The sequence below is a fragment of the Sphaeramia orbicularis genome, chromosome 19 (assembly GCF_902148855.1).
Source record: "Sphaeramia orbicularis chromosome 19, fSphaOr1.1, whole genome shotgun sequence".
Taxonomy (NCBI): Eukaryota; Metazoa; Chordata; class Actinopteri; order Kurtiformes; family Apogonidae; genus Sphaeramia; species Sphaeramia orbicularis.
Window position 1 is genome coordinate 40,414,346 of NC_043975.1, and position 14,446 is coordinate 40,428,791.

At 41.7% G+C, this 14,446-nt stretch overlaps 1 protein-coding gene across 1 annotated transcript in view; it reads right to left on the reverse strand.

Annotated features, from left to right (window-relative positions):
• Positions 1–14,153, reverse strand: part of josd1 (Josephin domain containing 1) — a 64,163-nt gene extending 50,010 nt beyond the window's left edge. The window contains exons 1-4 of the mRNA XM_030122457.1: positions 14,036–14,153; positions 12,629–13,557; positions 8,042–8,170; positions 1,727–1,921 (exon numbers count right to left, since the gene is read on the reverse strand). Coding sequence (XP_029978317.1) covers positions 1,727–1,921; positions 8,042–8,170; positions 12,629–12,990 — 686 coding nt within the window. The 5' untranslated portion in view covers positions 12,991–13,557; positions 14,036–14,153. The remainder of the gene's footprint in view (positions 1–1,726; positions 1,922–8,041; positions 8,171–12,628; positions 13,558–14,035) is intronic.
• Positions 14,154–14,446: the final 293 nt, after the last annotated feature.

Consider the following 14,446-nt stretch of genomic DNA (forward strand, 5'->3'; position numbering starts at 1 on the left):
CTGTGTTTAATTACAGGAAAACAACAATCTTTCCTTTTTTTTAAACAACTTTGTGGCTACTCGAGTCCAGAGTTTACTGGTCAAAATGATGGAGATGAATTTCAGTTTATAGGCTGCCCTGAATGCATCCATGTGCATGGTGGTCTGTGCAAAAGTCTACACAAATAATAGCAGGAACAGAAGCAGCAAATCAGTAAATGACACCAAAGCACAGAACAGCATCTCAGCAGAGTTTTTAACATCAGGATAATTTGGTACAAACATTAACCAGCCAGTATGCCAAGTAGCTTTTGAGATTTACTCAAATTCACAGATGTTGCATTTTTTTTCTTCAGAGAACAAGACAATTATTCCGTATTGAGTGAAAAAATATCCTAAACTTATAATCATTATGACTTTTTTGATCATGATCCCATTTTGAGATTGTTTTATTGCTACGCCCTTGTGATGGCTCCTTCAAATATGAAACCACAACATGTTGATCTCCTCCTGGTGGTTTGATACAAGTCATATACAAGTCATAAATCCCACCCACTTTCTATTTCACTATGGGACTTGGGTCAAAGTAAAAATCCCAAATGTAAATACAATTTTTTTTCATAAAGGCAATTTCTCAAGTTGTTCAAATCGTCATCTTTCTCAACAGTTTGTTATTTGATGTCATAAAAACAGGTGACTGACGGCTACTGATTGTCCAAAATCTCCAACCAAACAGCCAGTGGGTGAGCAGATGTAACGTCCCAGGTCTCTACTGCAGAGACTCATGACACAAATTCTGTAGAACAACATAGCAGCTCTGGTGACCACGGGAATTTTGGTTTATTTTTACAAAGAGTGAAGAAACAGCATTGCTGTGTCTGCCTTTATATACAAGGATCTATGGTCTAAACACAGTAGGTCATGGCATGTGAATTGTCATGTGAACTAATTGGTTTAACATGTGGGAGTGTTAGTGTTGTCTGTTTGTAGTTTGTTTTCCATTATATGAGCTTGTTTTGACTTCCTGAGCTAGTGTTTTGAATAAACAGTTTTCTGTACTGCTCTCTATCAAATCGGCAACAATCCATATGGCATTAAAACACTGCCTGCGGCTGCTTCCAGTAACATATGTTTCAGCAGGACACCAATTTGAGGGTTTTAAAGTAGAATGGGCAGAAAGACATGTTGATTAAATCCTTTTATCAAATGATGCATCATTAAGCACACGCATGCATGTTGTGGTGGAAAAATTTACTTTTTATATTTTATACTCTTTATATTTTATACTGTTAGTACATCTTCTTTTAATGCTGAGTCATTATTCATTATGTGTGATGTTTACCACTCTGTAGCACCCCCAACCCAGGAACGGAGTTCTTGCCTTGAGTTAAAACCCAAACACCTAAATGTCTGAATGTGTAGATAGAGGATGGCGCCTGCACTCCAGATTGGATCCAAGCAAGGTTAGAGTGGAGAGGTCATCATGACCTCTTCACGGAGCAGAGAAGGAGTAGTATGGGGTGGTACGATGTACGTAAGGAATGACATCATAGTTTGAGGGGGTTGGATTTGGTTCTATATAATCTTTAGTTTTCTCTTGTTTAATCAGACTTCACTTACAGAGTTTCTCTGTGATTGACTTCTCAATAAATGCATTAATTTGTTTTAACTCTAACTTTCTCTCCTCCTCTTTGTGTGTGGGTTATCAGTTGAACATTTCCATAACAATGTAAACACACACACTCACCTGAGCTCATCTGGGTTGCCAATGGGCTGAGGGTTACGCAACTTAGAGTCCAAGTTGTAATAGATTCCTCCCACCTCTCGGACCCCTATCCAGTGCTGGCGTTTGAGTGGCAGCTGGAAAGGGCCCCAGCGCAGATTGGATGGTACGTTCAGAATGAAGCCTGTCACATTGGACAACTCAATGCTGCCTTCATCCCTATAAAACGAAGAATAAAACATCCATAACAAGTATTTCACTGAAGTATAGCACACAAGCATAGTACTATGCAAAGCCTTGGGCCACTTTTAGCTTTGTTGTTTTTGCAGGGGTGTAAATAGCCTATATATTAATTATCAGTCTCTTTATCCAAGAAAATTGAGCAAATACACTATGTGCAGAAATATGTCCCCACAATATAAAAAAATAGCTTCTACAGGTAGAAGTCACTGTTAGTGTGACCCCTAGTCTCATGAAAAGGTAGTCAAAACAATATGAAACATTTGACATGAGTTGAATCAAACCTGGTGTAAACACTAAGGCTAATGACATCTACACAAAAGATTCAAGACAAAGTAGGAGAGGCACAAATTCAATTAAAAAAAAAAAAAAAAAAAAAAATCACCATAAGTGCAACACACTGGACCTTTTATTGTGTGAATTACAGGTGAGGGCAGAAGCTATGGGGGGGAGCCATTGCTTGCCGTAAGTGACATACCCGCGTTGTTTCCGGATGATTGAATGTGAGTAAACAAGCAGCAGTCATTCAAAAATTAACTAAATTATCATAAAAGAGTATATATAACAGTTTCAATATCATGACATCTTTGTCATGACATCAAAATTGACATCAATGAATGAATGAATATTGAGGTTTTGCATAAATGTCACATGATCACATGGTTTGCTGTTTATGACGCCATATTGGTAGGCAAGCTTTCTGTGAATCGTACAATGTGTTAAACGATGGACCTGCTAAACTCCTGTGCGCCATTTATTACTTAGCTTTCACCAGGTATAACTTAGGCATACAGACCACTCGGTTCCATTGGTGGCAGCGGTGGTTCTGTTCTGCCGACCGCTGTTTATAGTTATTATCGCGGTTAGTGTAGCTTCTCAGTATAGTTAGCCTGCGTGCCTGTTGCACTTAGCAGTGGGGAAAAAAAGAACTGTCATCATGTGGTATGGCGATGAAGACCCCTTTAAACCTACCAGGAGGGCTTCCCCTGACCTATCACCCTGTAGAGAGAGAGTGATTGTGGATTTACCTGCTCCCTTTGAGTTTCCTCAGCTGGGTGAGGCAGCTGGAAGTGGCAGTTGGAGCTACGGCGGGTGACACTGGTGAGTTCAGTGGGGTGCTGGTGGCAATACTCCCCACCCGTCTGTGCAAGTCTGCTTTTCTACTATGGGACAGCCTTTCCCGATGCAGTTAAGTCAAATTATGCAGCCGTGAAAGAGAAGATCGGATCAACTTTTGAACAGACAGTTAATGGACCGTTTTAAAGCCAACATATCGGCTCGTGCACGAGTTCCGGGGGAGAGCCTGGAGGTGTACGCGGCTGATGTGAGCTGGCTGGAGTTGGTACTCGTGTTTTTGCCCTCGAGTCACTGTTGTTAGTAAACATTGAAACTCATGTATGGTGCCTTTATCACAAGCAGACATACTCGCAAACAACAAAACACGCAAACACAAGTCCAAAGAAAAACACTATGTAAAGCAACAGTTCTGACTTTCTGGATCCAGATAGCATGCCTACCAATATGGTGGTGTAAACAACAATCACATGACCAGTGATGTCAGCTGCAAGTCCTCAGTAGAGTTTGGTACTCAAGTGTCAGTCACTTCCATTCTAGCCTGCCTTGACAGCACTTTGTACCAGTAGAGTGAGGCACTGTAGCTTCAGGTCTGTTCCCAGACCCTCAATCATGTCTTCAGTTCTTAAGTTGTAGGTCCATTGGTCCTTGCTTTGACTACTCACATTGCATTTTAATCCCTCTTTTCAGAGTTGCAAGTTGAGAAGGCAAGGACTTGAGGAGAAAGTCAAGGCAACAGGTGTTTACAAAAATGAGACATCCTCATCTCTGAGCCATCATTAAATAAGTCAGTTAAATATGATCTGCAGACCACCTGCATCATTAGTCTTATTTCACAGGTGTCACACATACAGCCCACAGGCCCAAACTGGCCCACCTAAGTGTCCAGTTTGGCCTGTGGAATGAATCTGTGAAATGCAAAAATTACACTGATGTTATGTACAATCATTTTAGTTGAGGTTCTACATTCAGCCCAATTCCATCTCAAGTGGGTCACATCAGTACAATATTATCATAATAATCTATAAATACTGACAAGTCAAAATTCTTCTTTTTGTTTTAGTGTAAAAAAAAAAAAAAAAGTACAATTACATGAAAATGTTTACATTAACCTATTTCTTCACAAAAAATAGGACCAATGGCCCTGTAGCTTACCAGCCAAATTAAAAGCTTTGGGAAATGTATCCAGATGCCATTTATTATCACCCAGTTATGTGCATTTATTATATTACAGAAATAGCCCATGTTTTGGTCATATTCCAATCAGATCTGTAAAAAATTCAAATTCCAACTTGATATCATTGAAACTTACTGACTTATTGTATCAATCCACTTCCTATCTGTTATAATGGGAACATTTTTCTAAGTCACACCAAATCCACAATCAGATCTGGATCGAAATAATTGCAATACCTTGTGTTGACATCATCATAAAGAAGCTGTATACCAAGTTTGAAGTCAATCAGAACTGTAGTTTGGAAGAAAAAGATGATTGAAATGTTTTCCCCATAAGAGCCCATGTTAAATTTTCCGTAAGTTCCTGGATCCAGAAGAAGATCCTGATCAGCATGTGGCCATTATGTTTTGGTCATCTCCCCATCAGGGCTGCACTGTAGAAATTTCAACTTGATATCATTTATATTTACTGAGTTATTGCATCGATCCACTTCCTATCGCTTATAATGGGGAAATTTTTCAAAGTCGTACTAAATCCAGAATCAGATCCAGATCCAAATAATTTCACTAACTTTTGTTGACATCATTATAAAGAAGCTGTATACCAAGTTTGAAGTCAATTGGAACTGTAGTTTCGGAGAAGAAGACGATTGAAATTTTTGTAACGGACGACAGACGACAATGACAGACAACGCCGACGCCGATGGACGCCGCCTGACAACAATAGCTTACGGCCTGTCGGCCAGTAAGCTATAAAAAGGGAATAACCTGAACAAATATGAACGACCTGAAATGTCTTAAGCAGGGATTAAAGCAAAAATTTTTCATCTAACTAAAAATTTTCTTCTGGTCAAAATCATTGGCCACTATTAAAAATGATGCAATACAATACTACTATAGCGTACAAGTTTATATAGTCAAATTTGGCAATACTGTAAAACACACTGAATGGGAGAGTGTACAGGTGTAGAAAATTAGTAACATGGACAGAAAAAATGTCATGAGTGGTATTGGTGGGGGGTCTGGGGGTCCTCCCCCAGAAAATTTTTAAAGCTTCAGGTCAATTTTGGTGCTCTCTGGTTAATTTTAAAGGGTATGAAAACCTTTGAAGCAAGTGAAAATAATATCTAGAAGAAAACCTTACTGCAAAAAATGAGTGAAAAACTTTTTATTTAACAATTTAGGAACTCCTAAAACATAACTCCAACTCCAACAGCACATGAATTTTGGGGAAAATGTCTGTGTAAATGTAACCCTAACCAACTAATCTTCAGCTTCTCAGATTGATGGCGGATCAGGACTTTTTTACCATTGGAATCATACAGAATTTTCTTGTGGCAAACTACGCACATGCACGCACCAGGCTGCTTCATTTTTTTGCACCATGATCTAATTGGAGTTCCATCATCTCCCTTCTCATCAAGCCATGCCCACCTCCATCTATTTTTCACGCATCTCTCAATAGTTACCACTTCAGCACCTTCCTCTACAAACGTGTCCATGATGTCGTATATGCTAGCCAAAATAATCTGTACGTCGTCAAACCTGCGTCCACAACCCCCCCCCCCCGCCAATATCATGTTCTCTTTTGATTGGAAGAAATTACGTCAACTGAAACAGAAATTATATTCCATTACAGATACTCTGAGGGTATTTAAAATACAGTGGCTTTGCAAATACCAAGGGTGTTACTCATTCATTCAATTTTATCTTCGTACTGTACCACACAGATAGAAATAAGATGCTAAACGGGTCAAAATAAAGCACTTATGCAGTCGGGGGCGTAACCGCGTAAGGCCGCGGCACGCACAGCCGCACGCACGGGAAGGGCACATCCACACAAACACAAACACTAGTCATATACCGGCAAGAGGAGATAAGCTATGAACCCAAACATGAAGGTCCATGTAGATCAGTTCTGTCTTCTTCCCTTTTCGCTGTGGTTCTTTCATAATGAAAGCTACTTGTTAGCACTAAACTAAAGTCAGTCTGGAGGCTGAACTTCGGTAAAGCTGAACTTGTCCATGTGTTTCTGAGGCACAGAATGAGCAGCGTTTCCTTCCAAAGAGAAATAGTCATCAATCTCTCCTCCCGACATAAAAATACAGAAGTCATCTTATTATCATCACTGTTCAGCCTATCAGCCCCCTGTGCGTGGCGTGCCTGTGTTAAACACCTGCAGATTCTGGACAGGATCGAGGTGCCGACTGGACTCCACAAAACACGTGGGGAAGTTACTTCAGTATGACATTTTTCCCCCCTCAATTTTTCCATTTGACGGAAATCCGTCGTGGTGACGGAGAACTTTAATCCCTGGTCTTAAGAGAAATGTACTTTTACCAATGTTGTGTCTGTTACTAAATGTTTGTTGTATTTGTTGATCCACTGTGATCTGTAAGTTGTAATGCACATGTGTAAATGATAAACTGAGGCATAATATTGTTAAAATTGCACTTGTTTTTCTTAAGAAATTTCAGGTTTTTCAAATTAAATTTTTTTAGGCTAGTTTGTGGAGGCAAACATTTCCTTTAATTTCCTTAATGTATTTAAAAATTTTCCACTCTAAAATATGAGTAAAGTTTGGAATTGATATAATTTATTACAGTATTACTAGCTTAAATCCCCATGGATAAATCCACCACTCTAGCTGTGAGAACATTTCCCTATTTGAACTTGAATACACCAAGATATGAAAAATATACTGAATTATTATTCCTCCCCCAAATTTACCCCAAAAGACTTTTCCCTAATTGGAACAAAATGCAGTACATTTGGATATTTTATTCAGTGACCAGTTAAAAACGTCTCAATTTGTCAGAACCACACACACACACACACACACACACACACACACACACACACACACACAAACAGATGCTCTGAGACCTTCCAGTATTATGGTAAACTAGCAGAATCCACAACTAACATATGTTTCGCGTTAATGTGGTATTTTAAGCTGGAAGTGCTTCGGTGAAAAGAAAAGTCCTGCAGAGTGTGCATTATACTTTATGTCGGTCGACTAATCCATCTAGGGGTTTTTTTGTACTCAAATTTCCCAATGTGTTGTTTAGCATCTTCCATCTTTATCAGTTGGTTCTGCTGCCTGTCACTATTAACTGCCCGTTTGTGCATGTGCGAGGGTAACTTTACTTGGACAAACTGCCCCAAAATGCATTGCTAGAGACGTGATGGAGCATGAATTATTATACCAATATCAATGAATGCATGGTAGCAGTGAAGTGTTGCTGTACTGGGACCAGATTAACCATACTGTAGGTCTGATTTTTTTCCTGTTAAAGTCAAGTCAGAAAAACAGGAATATGAGTTTTCTGATAACATATACAGCACATTTTAATGATTAAAGGATGTCTGTGGTTGTTGTCAGTCACGTCGAGCTGATAACAAGGGAAGTAGGAATGCTGATAAAACAGTCTCACACACTTTGTAAACTCATGGAGCTGCTGACATATCAAAGACGCTGCTGGCCTGCTGTCTGAGGCACAGAGGACAACACGGGACATTTATTTTTACAGCATCTACCTGCCACCTTGAGTCCAAAATACCTTACATATGAGAGCTGAGATAAACATGACTGGAATAAATACATGACTACTGTCCTAATCACACATTGTTTGCACTGATTGCAAGAGCAATCATGTTTACTTCTGCAGAACATAACATTTATGACATCTTTGCTATTATTCCTTTGCACATACAGGTCAGTTCAGGTTCACACTAAAATCTGATATTGACCACATTTAAATAAAAAAAATGTACATAAATGGATGTCAGCAATAAACCTGAACAGTGCACCAATGCTTGCAGTGTAGTTGAATTAGCCATACATACCTTCTCTTATCCCACCAAACCGCCTCAAAACCCCGTGTCTGCAGGGCAGCCATAATGACATTTACATCATAGTTCCCATTTCCCAGCATGCTCTTCTTGTGAGGTGTCACTAGAGTGCTAGGAGAAAGCCTGCAATGAGTTCACAAGAGAGATTAGGTGGATCTCCACACCATTTTATGCACTCACACAAATAGTACTGATGGACAAACTGTATTTTCATCATTATTTGGACATGATGCAAATTTAACACTTTGCAAATGTCTGCTAGAAAAATGAATGTATGCTATGCACTCACCATTTGTCCAGTCAGATGAAGATTAATTGGTGTCAATATGGTGGTGGTAAGTAATTACCAGCAATTGGAAATCATTAATTCAGAAGAAGTGACATGTCACAAATGTAGATATTGTGTAAAACATGCTAGGAAACTGTAACACCTTCCACTGGAAAACAATTAAATATGTTAAAGGCTCCCACAGACTTACAATGAACTCTCTAAAAATCATGAGTCAGTGCTTCGGGCGGCTGCTCTCTTGTGAATGCAAATAAATAGTGTGGAAGAGATAGACGTGTGCACATGGGGATTGTGGTCAAAGGGGGGGAGGGCTGGGCTGGCTGTCCTCTTGCCTGCCACAGAATGTGGTGGGACCGGGAAATGTGTGTGTGCATGCATGTGTGTGTGGGCATTGGGGTGTGGTGGTTGCTGGTGGGGTGGTGAGCCGCTGTGGGGTTCCTGGCAGCTGGTGTTGCCGTTTCAGGTTCCGGTTGGTGCTGGGGCTGTGTTCGGCTGCCGCGCTTTGGGGGGAAGTGGTGTTGCTCACTGCCTGGGGGTGTGGCAGCACTCCGGGTGCGCGTGTTCAGTTTGCGGTATTCAGCCTCTGGGGGGGACTGGTTGGGGAGGGCCACGTCAGCACTTCAATCCTAAGCATACTGGTGCCTCTGTGGGCAGGAGTGCATTGCACAGTTTTTTTTTTCTTTTTTTCTTTTCTGGGGGAGGGGCCTGGTTGGGTTGTTGCAGTGGTCTTTGGGCATTTGGGGCATGGTGGTGATGGTGGCCGGGGTGATTGTGGTCGCAGGGGGCTGTGGTGTGGAGTTCTCATGTCATCACATCTCTAGTAGATGTGCAGGTGTGCGTGTAGGTGGCTGTGTGTGGATGTGTGTGCATATGTGGGTATGTTTATACATGTAGGTGTGTAGGTGGGTGAGGAAGGCTGTGGGTGGGTATGTGGGCATAGGTGGAGGTGTTTATGCACATAGGTGTGTGTGTGTGAGTAAGCAAACATGTGGGGGGGTAGGTGATGTGAGTGTCTAGCTGTCAGTAAGTTTGTGTGCATGTGCATATGTGGATGTGTCTAGTTGTGTGGTGGAATGGAGGGGGTGTGGGGTTTGAGGGTGGGAGATGGTAGGGATGGGGGCAGGGATGGGAAGGGACCTCTGGACCCCTGGGGCGCTTGGCTGTGGCATTGGGGTGTGCACTGGCTCGCAGTGGGTGGCTGTCTGGGGCAGCATGGTCTCCCAGTGTGCTGGGTGGGACCCCTGCCCGGGGGGACGGGGCGCTCCTGGGCTTGTGGGCCAGCGCCTTGCATGTCCCTGGGTGGCCAGCCCCCGGCAGGGGTTCGTTGGCTGGTGTCCCTGGCCCCCTGGGGCCTGTGCTCGGCTGCTGTGGGGCCTCTGGTTGGGGCCTCTGTTGACTGTCTTCGGGGTGAGCACACTGTCACCTCTCGGGGGGCGGGTTACATCCCCCTTTCTGTGTTATCTGCTGGTTGGCCGGGCCTTGGGATCCTCTTTGTAGGCCCCTGGTCGTTGGAGGGGGTGTGGTTGCATGGCTGTGTTCTTCACTGAGTGCACCTCAGTTTCTTTGCTTTACTCTGATGCAGTCACTCTGTCACAGGAGATTAACGTGAACAACTGCTGTTGTGTGGATTTGTTGCTGGTATAATTTGGGCTGTCATTGTTTATGATATTCTGTTCACGTTTTCTTTTTTTATGTTCCTCATTTAATTGGTCTTATTTTCTTGTAATTTTTTTTGTTTGTTTTTTCTGTCTTTCTCCCCAGTTTACTCAGTGCTTGTTCTAGTTATTGTTACCATTATAACTGTCACCATGAGATTGACAGATGCAGTGTCTGCAGTGATGCAGTCGCTGTATCGGTCGGTTGTGGTGAAGAAAGAGATGAGCCGAAAGGCAAACCTCTCGATTTACTGGTCAGTCTATGTTCCTATCCTCACCTATGGTCATAAGCTTTGGGTCATGACTGAAAGGACAAGATCCCGGATACAAGCAATCAAAATTAGTTTCCTCCGTAGGGTGGCTAGGTGCACCCTTAGGGATAGGGTGAGGAGCTCAGTCACCAGGGAGGAGCTCGGAGTAGAGCCGTTGCTCCTCCACATCGAGAGGGGCCAGCTGAGGTGGCTCGGGCATCTGTTCTGGATGCCTCCTGGACGCCTCCCTGGGAGGAGGCCTCGGGGAAGACCTAGGACATGCTGGAGAGACTATGTCTCTCGGCTGGCCTGGGAACGCCTCAGGATCCCCCTGGAAGAGCTGGAGAAGATGTCTGGGGAGAGGGAAGTCTGGGCATCCCTGTTTAGACTTTACCCCTGCGACCCGGCCCCGGATAGGCAGAAGACAATGGATGGATGGATGGATAATTATCACCATGGTTGTTATTGTTAGTATTGTTGGTAGGGCTGTGCAATTAATCGAAATTCAATTACGATTTCGATTATTACACGCAACGATTACAAAAATTATGTAATCGAGAAAAAACGATTATTAATTTTGAGTTGTTTTAATTCACACGCACGCAAGCTACCATGAGCTGCTCTGCCCTGCCCCCCTCTAAGCTACAGCTGCCAGCTAGCCAGCAGGTCCACCCCAAGAGGAAAGTTGTACCTAGCGGTCTGGAAAAATGGCAGGAGAATCACAGCAGAAGTGCTTGGTAAACAAAAAAGGCAAGTCAAATTCAATTGTATGGAATCACTTTGGGTTTGATGAAGAAGACGAAGAGCAAAAACACATCACGTGCAAAAAATTGTTTCGTAGTTGTGTCCGCACCGACCACTAACACAACAAACCTTTTTAACCATCTAAAGTTTAACCACCGCCACCTTTATCATATTCTTTAACTTATGAAAAACTAAAACGCATAAAAACAACTTCGTCCGCAATGCAATCTTCAGTCTACGAATCTCTTTACGTTGCAACTCCCGTATTAACCTAACCCGTATAACCCTAACGTACGTATTCAACAGGGTGTCCCATAAGTCTCCATACATAGGAAAAATAAACGTTTCTTGACATAAACCATTTTTATTTATATAATATGCTCTATATGACTGCCATTTTGTCGGGAACACATTTCAATGCGTGTCCTCCACTGCTGAAGAACTATAAAGAAGAAATTTAAAGAAATACATGTTAGAACCATATGTATTATGTCTCCTATGTATGGAGACTTATGGGACACCTTGTAGATGGCTGATGTATACAGAAGGCCTTAACTGAAACCTCACGGCACGCCACTGAATTTACTATGTTTCATACTACATTGAACATACTTGAATTTATAATTTGCACTTTACGTGAGTTTTTTTTTTTTTTTTTATTGCTACAGTTCTATGGCAAGTCTATAGCAGTTTAATTACAGTGCACTATTTGTTTACAAAAGGAAACATACTTGAATTTACAGTACACTTATTTGATTTCAAAGATTTTTTTGTTTTGTACAAAAGTGAAAATACTTTGTTTTAGTGGTTAAAAGCTTTATTTATGTTTAAAGAGTATATTTTACATTGTTTTGCAAGAAAAAAATAAACAACTTTAAGTTTAACAAATAATCGTTTTTTAATAATCGTGATTTCAATTATTGCTAAAATAATCATGATTTTTTTTTTTTTTTCTATAATCGAGCAGCCCTAATTGTTGGTATTTTGTTGTGAGGGTCTTTGCCACTTTCTTCTTCCCCTTTCACTCTTTCCTTCTCTTTTTTTCCCCTTTCTTTTCCTCTCCCCTGTTCCTCCATGTCAGGTCCGGCTCATAATGTGGTTCAAGAAAACTCATAATAAAGACAGTAGAATATCAAGGGGAGCCTCATATACTTTATAAAGTTTCCCTTGCCAAAGCAAATTTGTTCAGCACAAAAAAGGCAGCCAGACTTCCATTCTGCTTTAATAATGCTGGACAAGACAAGTTATATAAAAAAAAAAAAATCATGAGTCATTCATTTGTTGTAGGAGTGACTGTGGTCATTTATACCTTCTAATAAGTGTTGTGATCCTCCATCTTGAAATTATTGCTCTGTTAATAAGATGTTCTGTTGGCTTTTGATTGACTTTGACTGAAGTTGGACTTTTGGAGGATCTGTTTTTTGAATAAAATAGATTTGTATATATTTTTGCGACTGTAATTGTAGTTAACAAGTGACACTAAAAAATGTGTACAAATGTTTAATGTGTCAAGAAGCTGGAAAATATCATCATCTCTGATTTATATTTCATATATATATATATATATATATATATATATATATATATATGTATAGTCTTCTAAGCAGATTTATGTTAGAGCATGGAGCACCAGTTTTCTCACCTCTGGTAAATCTCCTGTAAGGTGTCTCTACTGAAGGCCGTCCCATCCTGGAAGACATTATTGAGTGCATGTAGAGCACACAGCTCCCTCCGTTGTTTCTCATGATAAATAGCTAGAGGTGACAGAGATGACTGGGGAGGTGCTGAGGGCATCAGGGAGGAAGAAGAGGATGACAGTTCCTGCTGCTGATAATCTCTGGGATCCCTGCACCTCCTCTCTTCTGCTCCTACCACCACTTCACCTCCTCCGCCTACTCCTCCTCCTTTCTGCTTGCTGACCTTCCAGGGCATGCAGCCCAGCTCTTGTAGGCTGCCTCGCCCCTTCCCCTTCAACTCACCTGCTGGATATGGAGCACTTCCCATGCCTGAGCGTTCAACGTCCCCAGCTCCAGCTCCGCCACTGCCTCCACAACTACTCCCTTGAGGACACTACATCAGCATCATGACAACCATTTCCATAGCAACCTCTCAACCTCTAGGAGGAGAGGAACTTTGTCTTTGTGTATGGTTAAGGGGAAGGTGAGGTAAATTTAACCCCTCACTCTTTAACACAGCAACACCTCTTCTCCTGAAAGGACAGATGTGAAAAAAGATCACCGGAAAGGAGAGCAAAAAATGTAAGTGTAAGGAGGGATCACTGGCCAAAATTCCAAGAGCATACAGTTCAGGTGTTTCTAAATGAAAGGTACTTCCTCCAAAAACACCACAGCAGTGTTGTCAACACCCAAAAGCTACAGGCTTAAACTTCTGTGGCTCTCTGTGTGTTTCCACTTCCTCCATCCTATGGGTTTGTGAGCTCTTTCCATCCAGTTACCAAACCCACAGCTTTACAGGTCTTTCCATCACTGAACGGCAGAACATGGAGCGTCACATTCACTAAGAGTCCAACTGTGATTTTATGCTGAGCATATAAGGCTGCCAGAAAAATCCCTGAAAGAGAAAAATAGGATTGGGTCCATTGTTATGACATCCCCAAAACTATTTACTTCATATAAACACAGGTAAAACATCCTAAACAGTGCTGCTTTTGTTATTTAATTGTTCATCTACTGCAACACAAAATCATTCTCAACAGCTTCAGTGTCCTTTTGGTCAGGAGATTCCAAATTGAGAAGGTAAACATTTCTAACAGCCTTATGTGGATAGAGGAAGCAGGCTTTTCAGTAAGCTAGCAAAATATGACAACACCACCACACAAAACAAAACGCATTTTACGCAGTGAATACTTCGTTACAGAGAGTACTCACTGTTTTACACGTTAAAACATACATATATGGCTGCATCCGTGATAGTAACAGATATCTGGCGTCTTCTACGTGACTCCCGTGTCTACCGAAAACACACACAACCACAACGCCTCCTTGAACGTTACGCCTTATAACTTCATTTTCTTTCACCCGACATTTACCTGTCCTCGTCCTACCGCTGGTGCCACACCTGGGCTGCCATAAACCAGTAGAAAAACTGAGTCTCGTTGCTCCTGTGTCCCTGTTGACTGTCCAGCCCTTTGTCTTAACGACTTTTTTTCCTGGTCTCTCTCTCTCTCTCTCTCTCTCTCCCTCTCTCTCTTTTAGTCTATCTGTAGCTCGCCCCGTGCAAACGCACGCATGCGCAGTAGCGTCTCTCTAGCTCCATATTGCTGTTACGGTCTGCGTCAGACAGAGGTGTCCCTCCCTTGAGACTGCAAAACCCTACATCTTACACTTTATATTCACCAGTGATTGAGACTCTCTTTAATTTAATAGGAATTAATCTTCAAAAATAGCATCAACATAAAAATGATTTACTAAATAAAGAGACAACTTTCACAGATCATGCA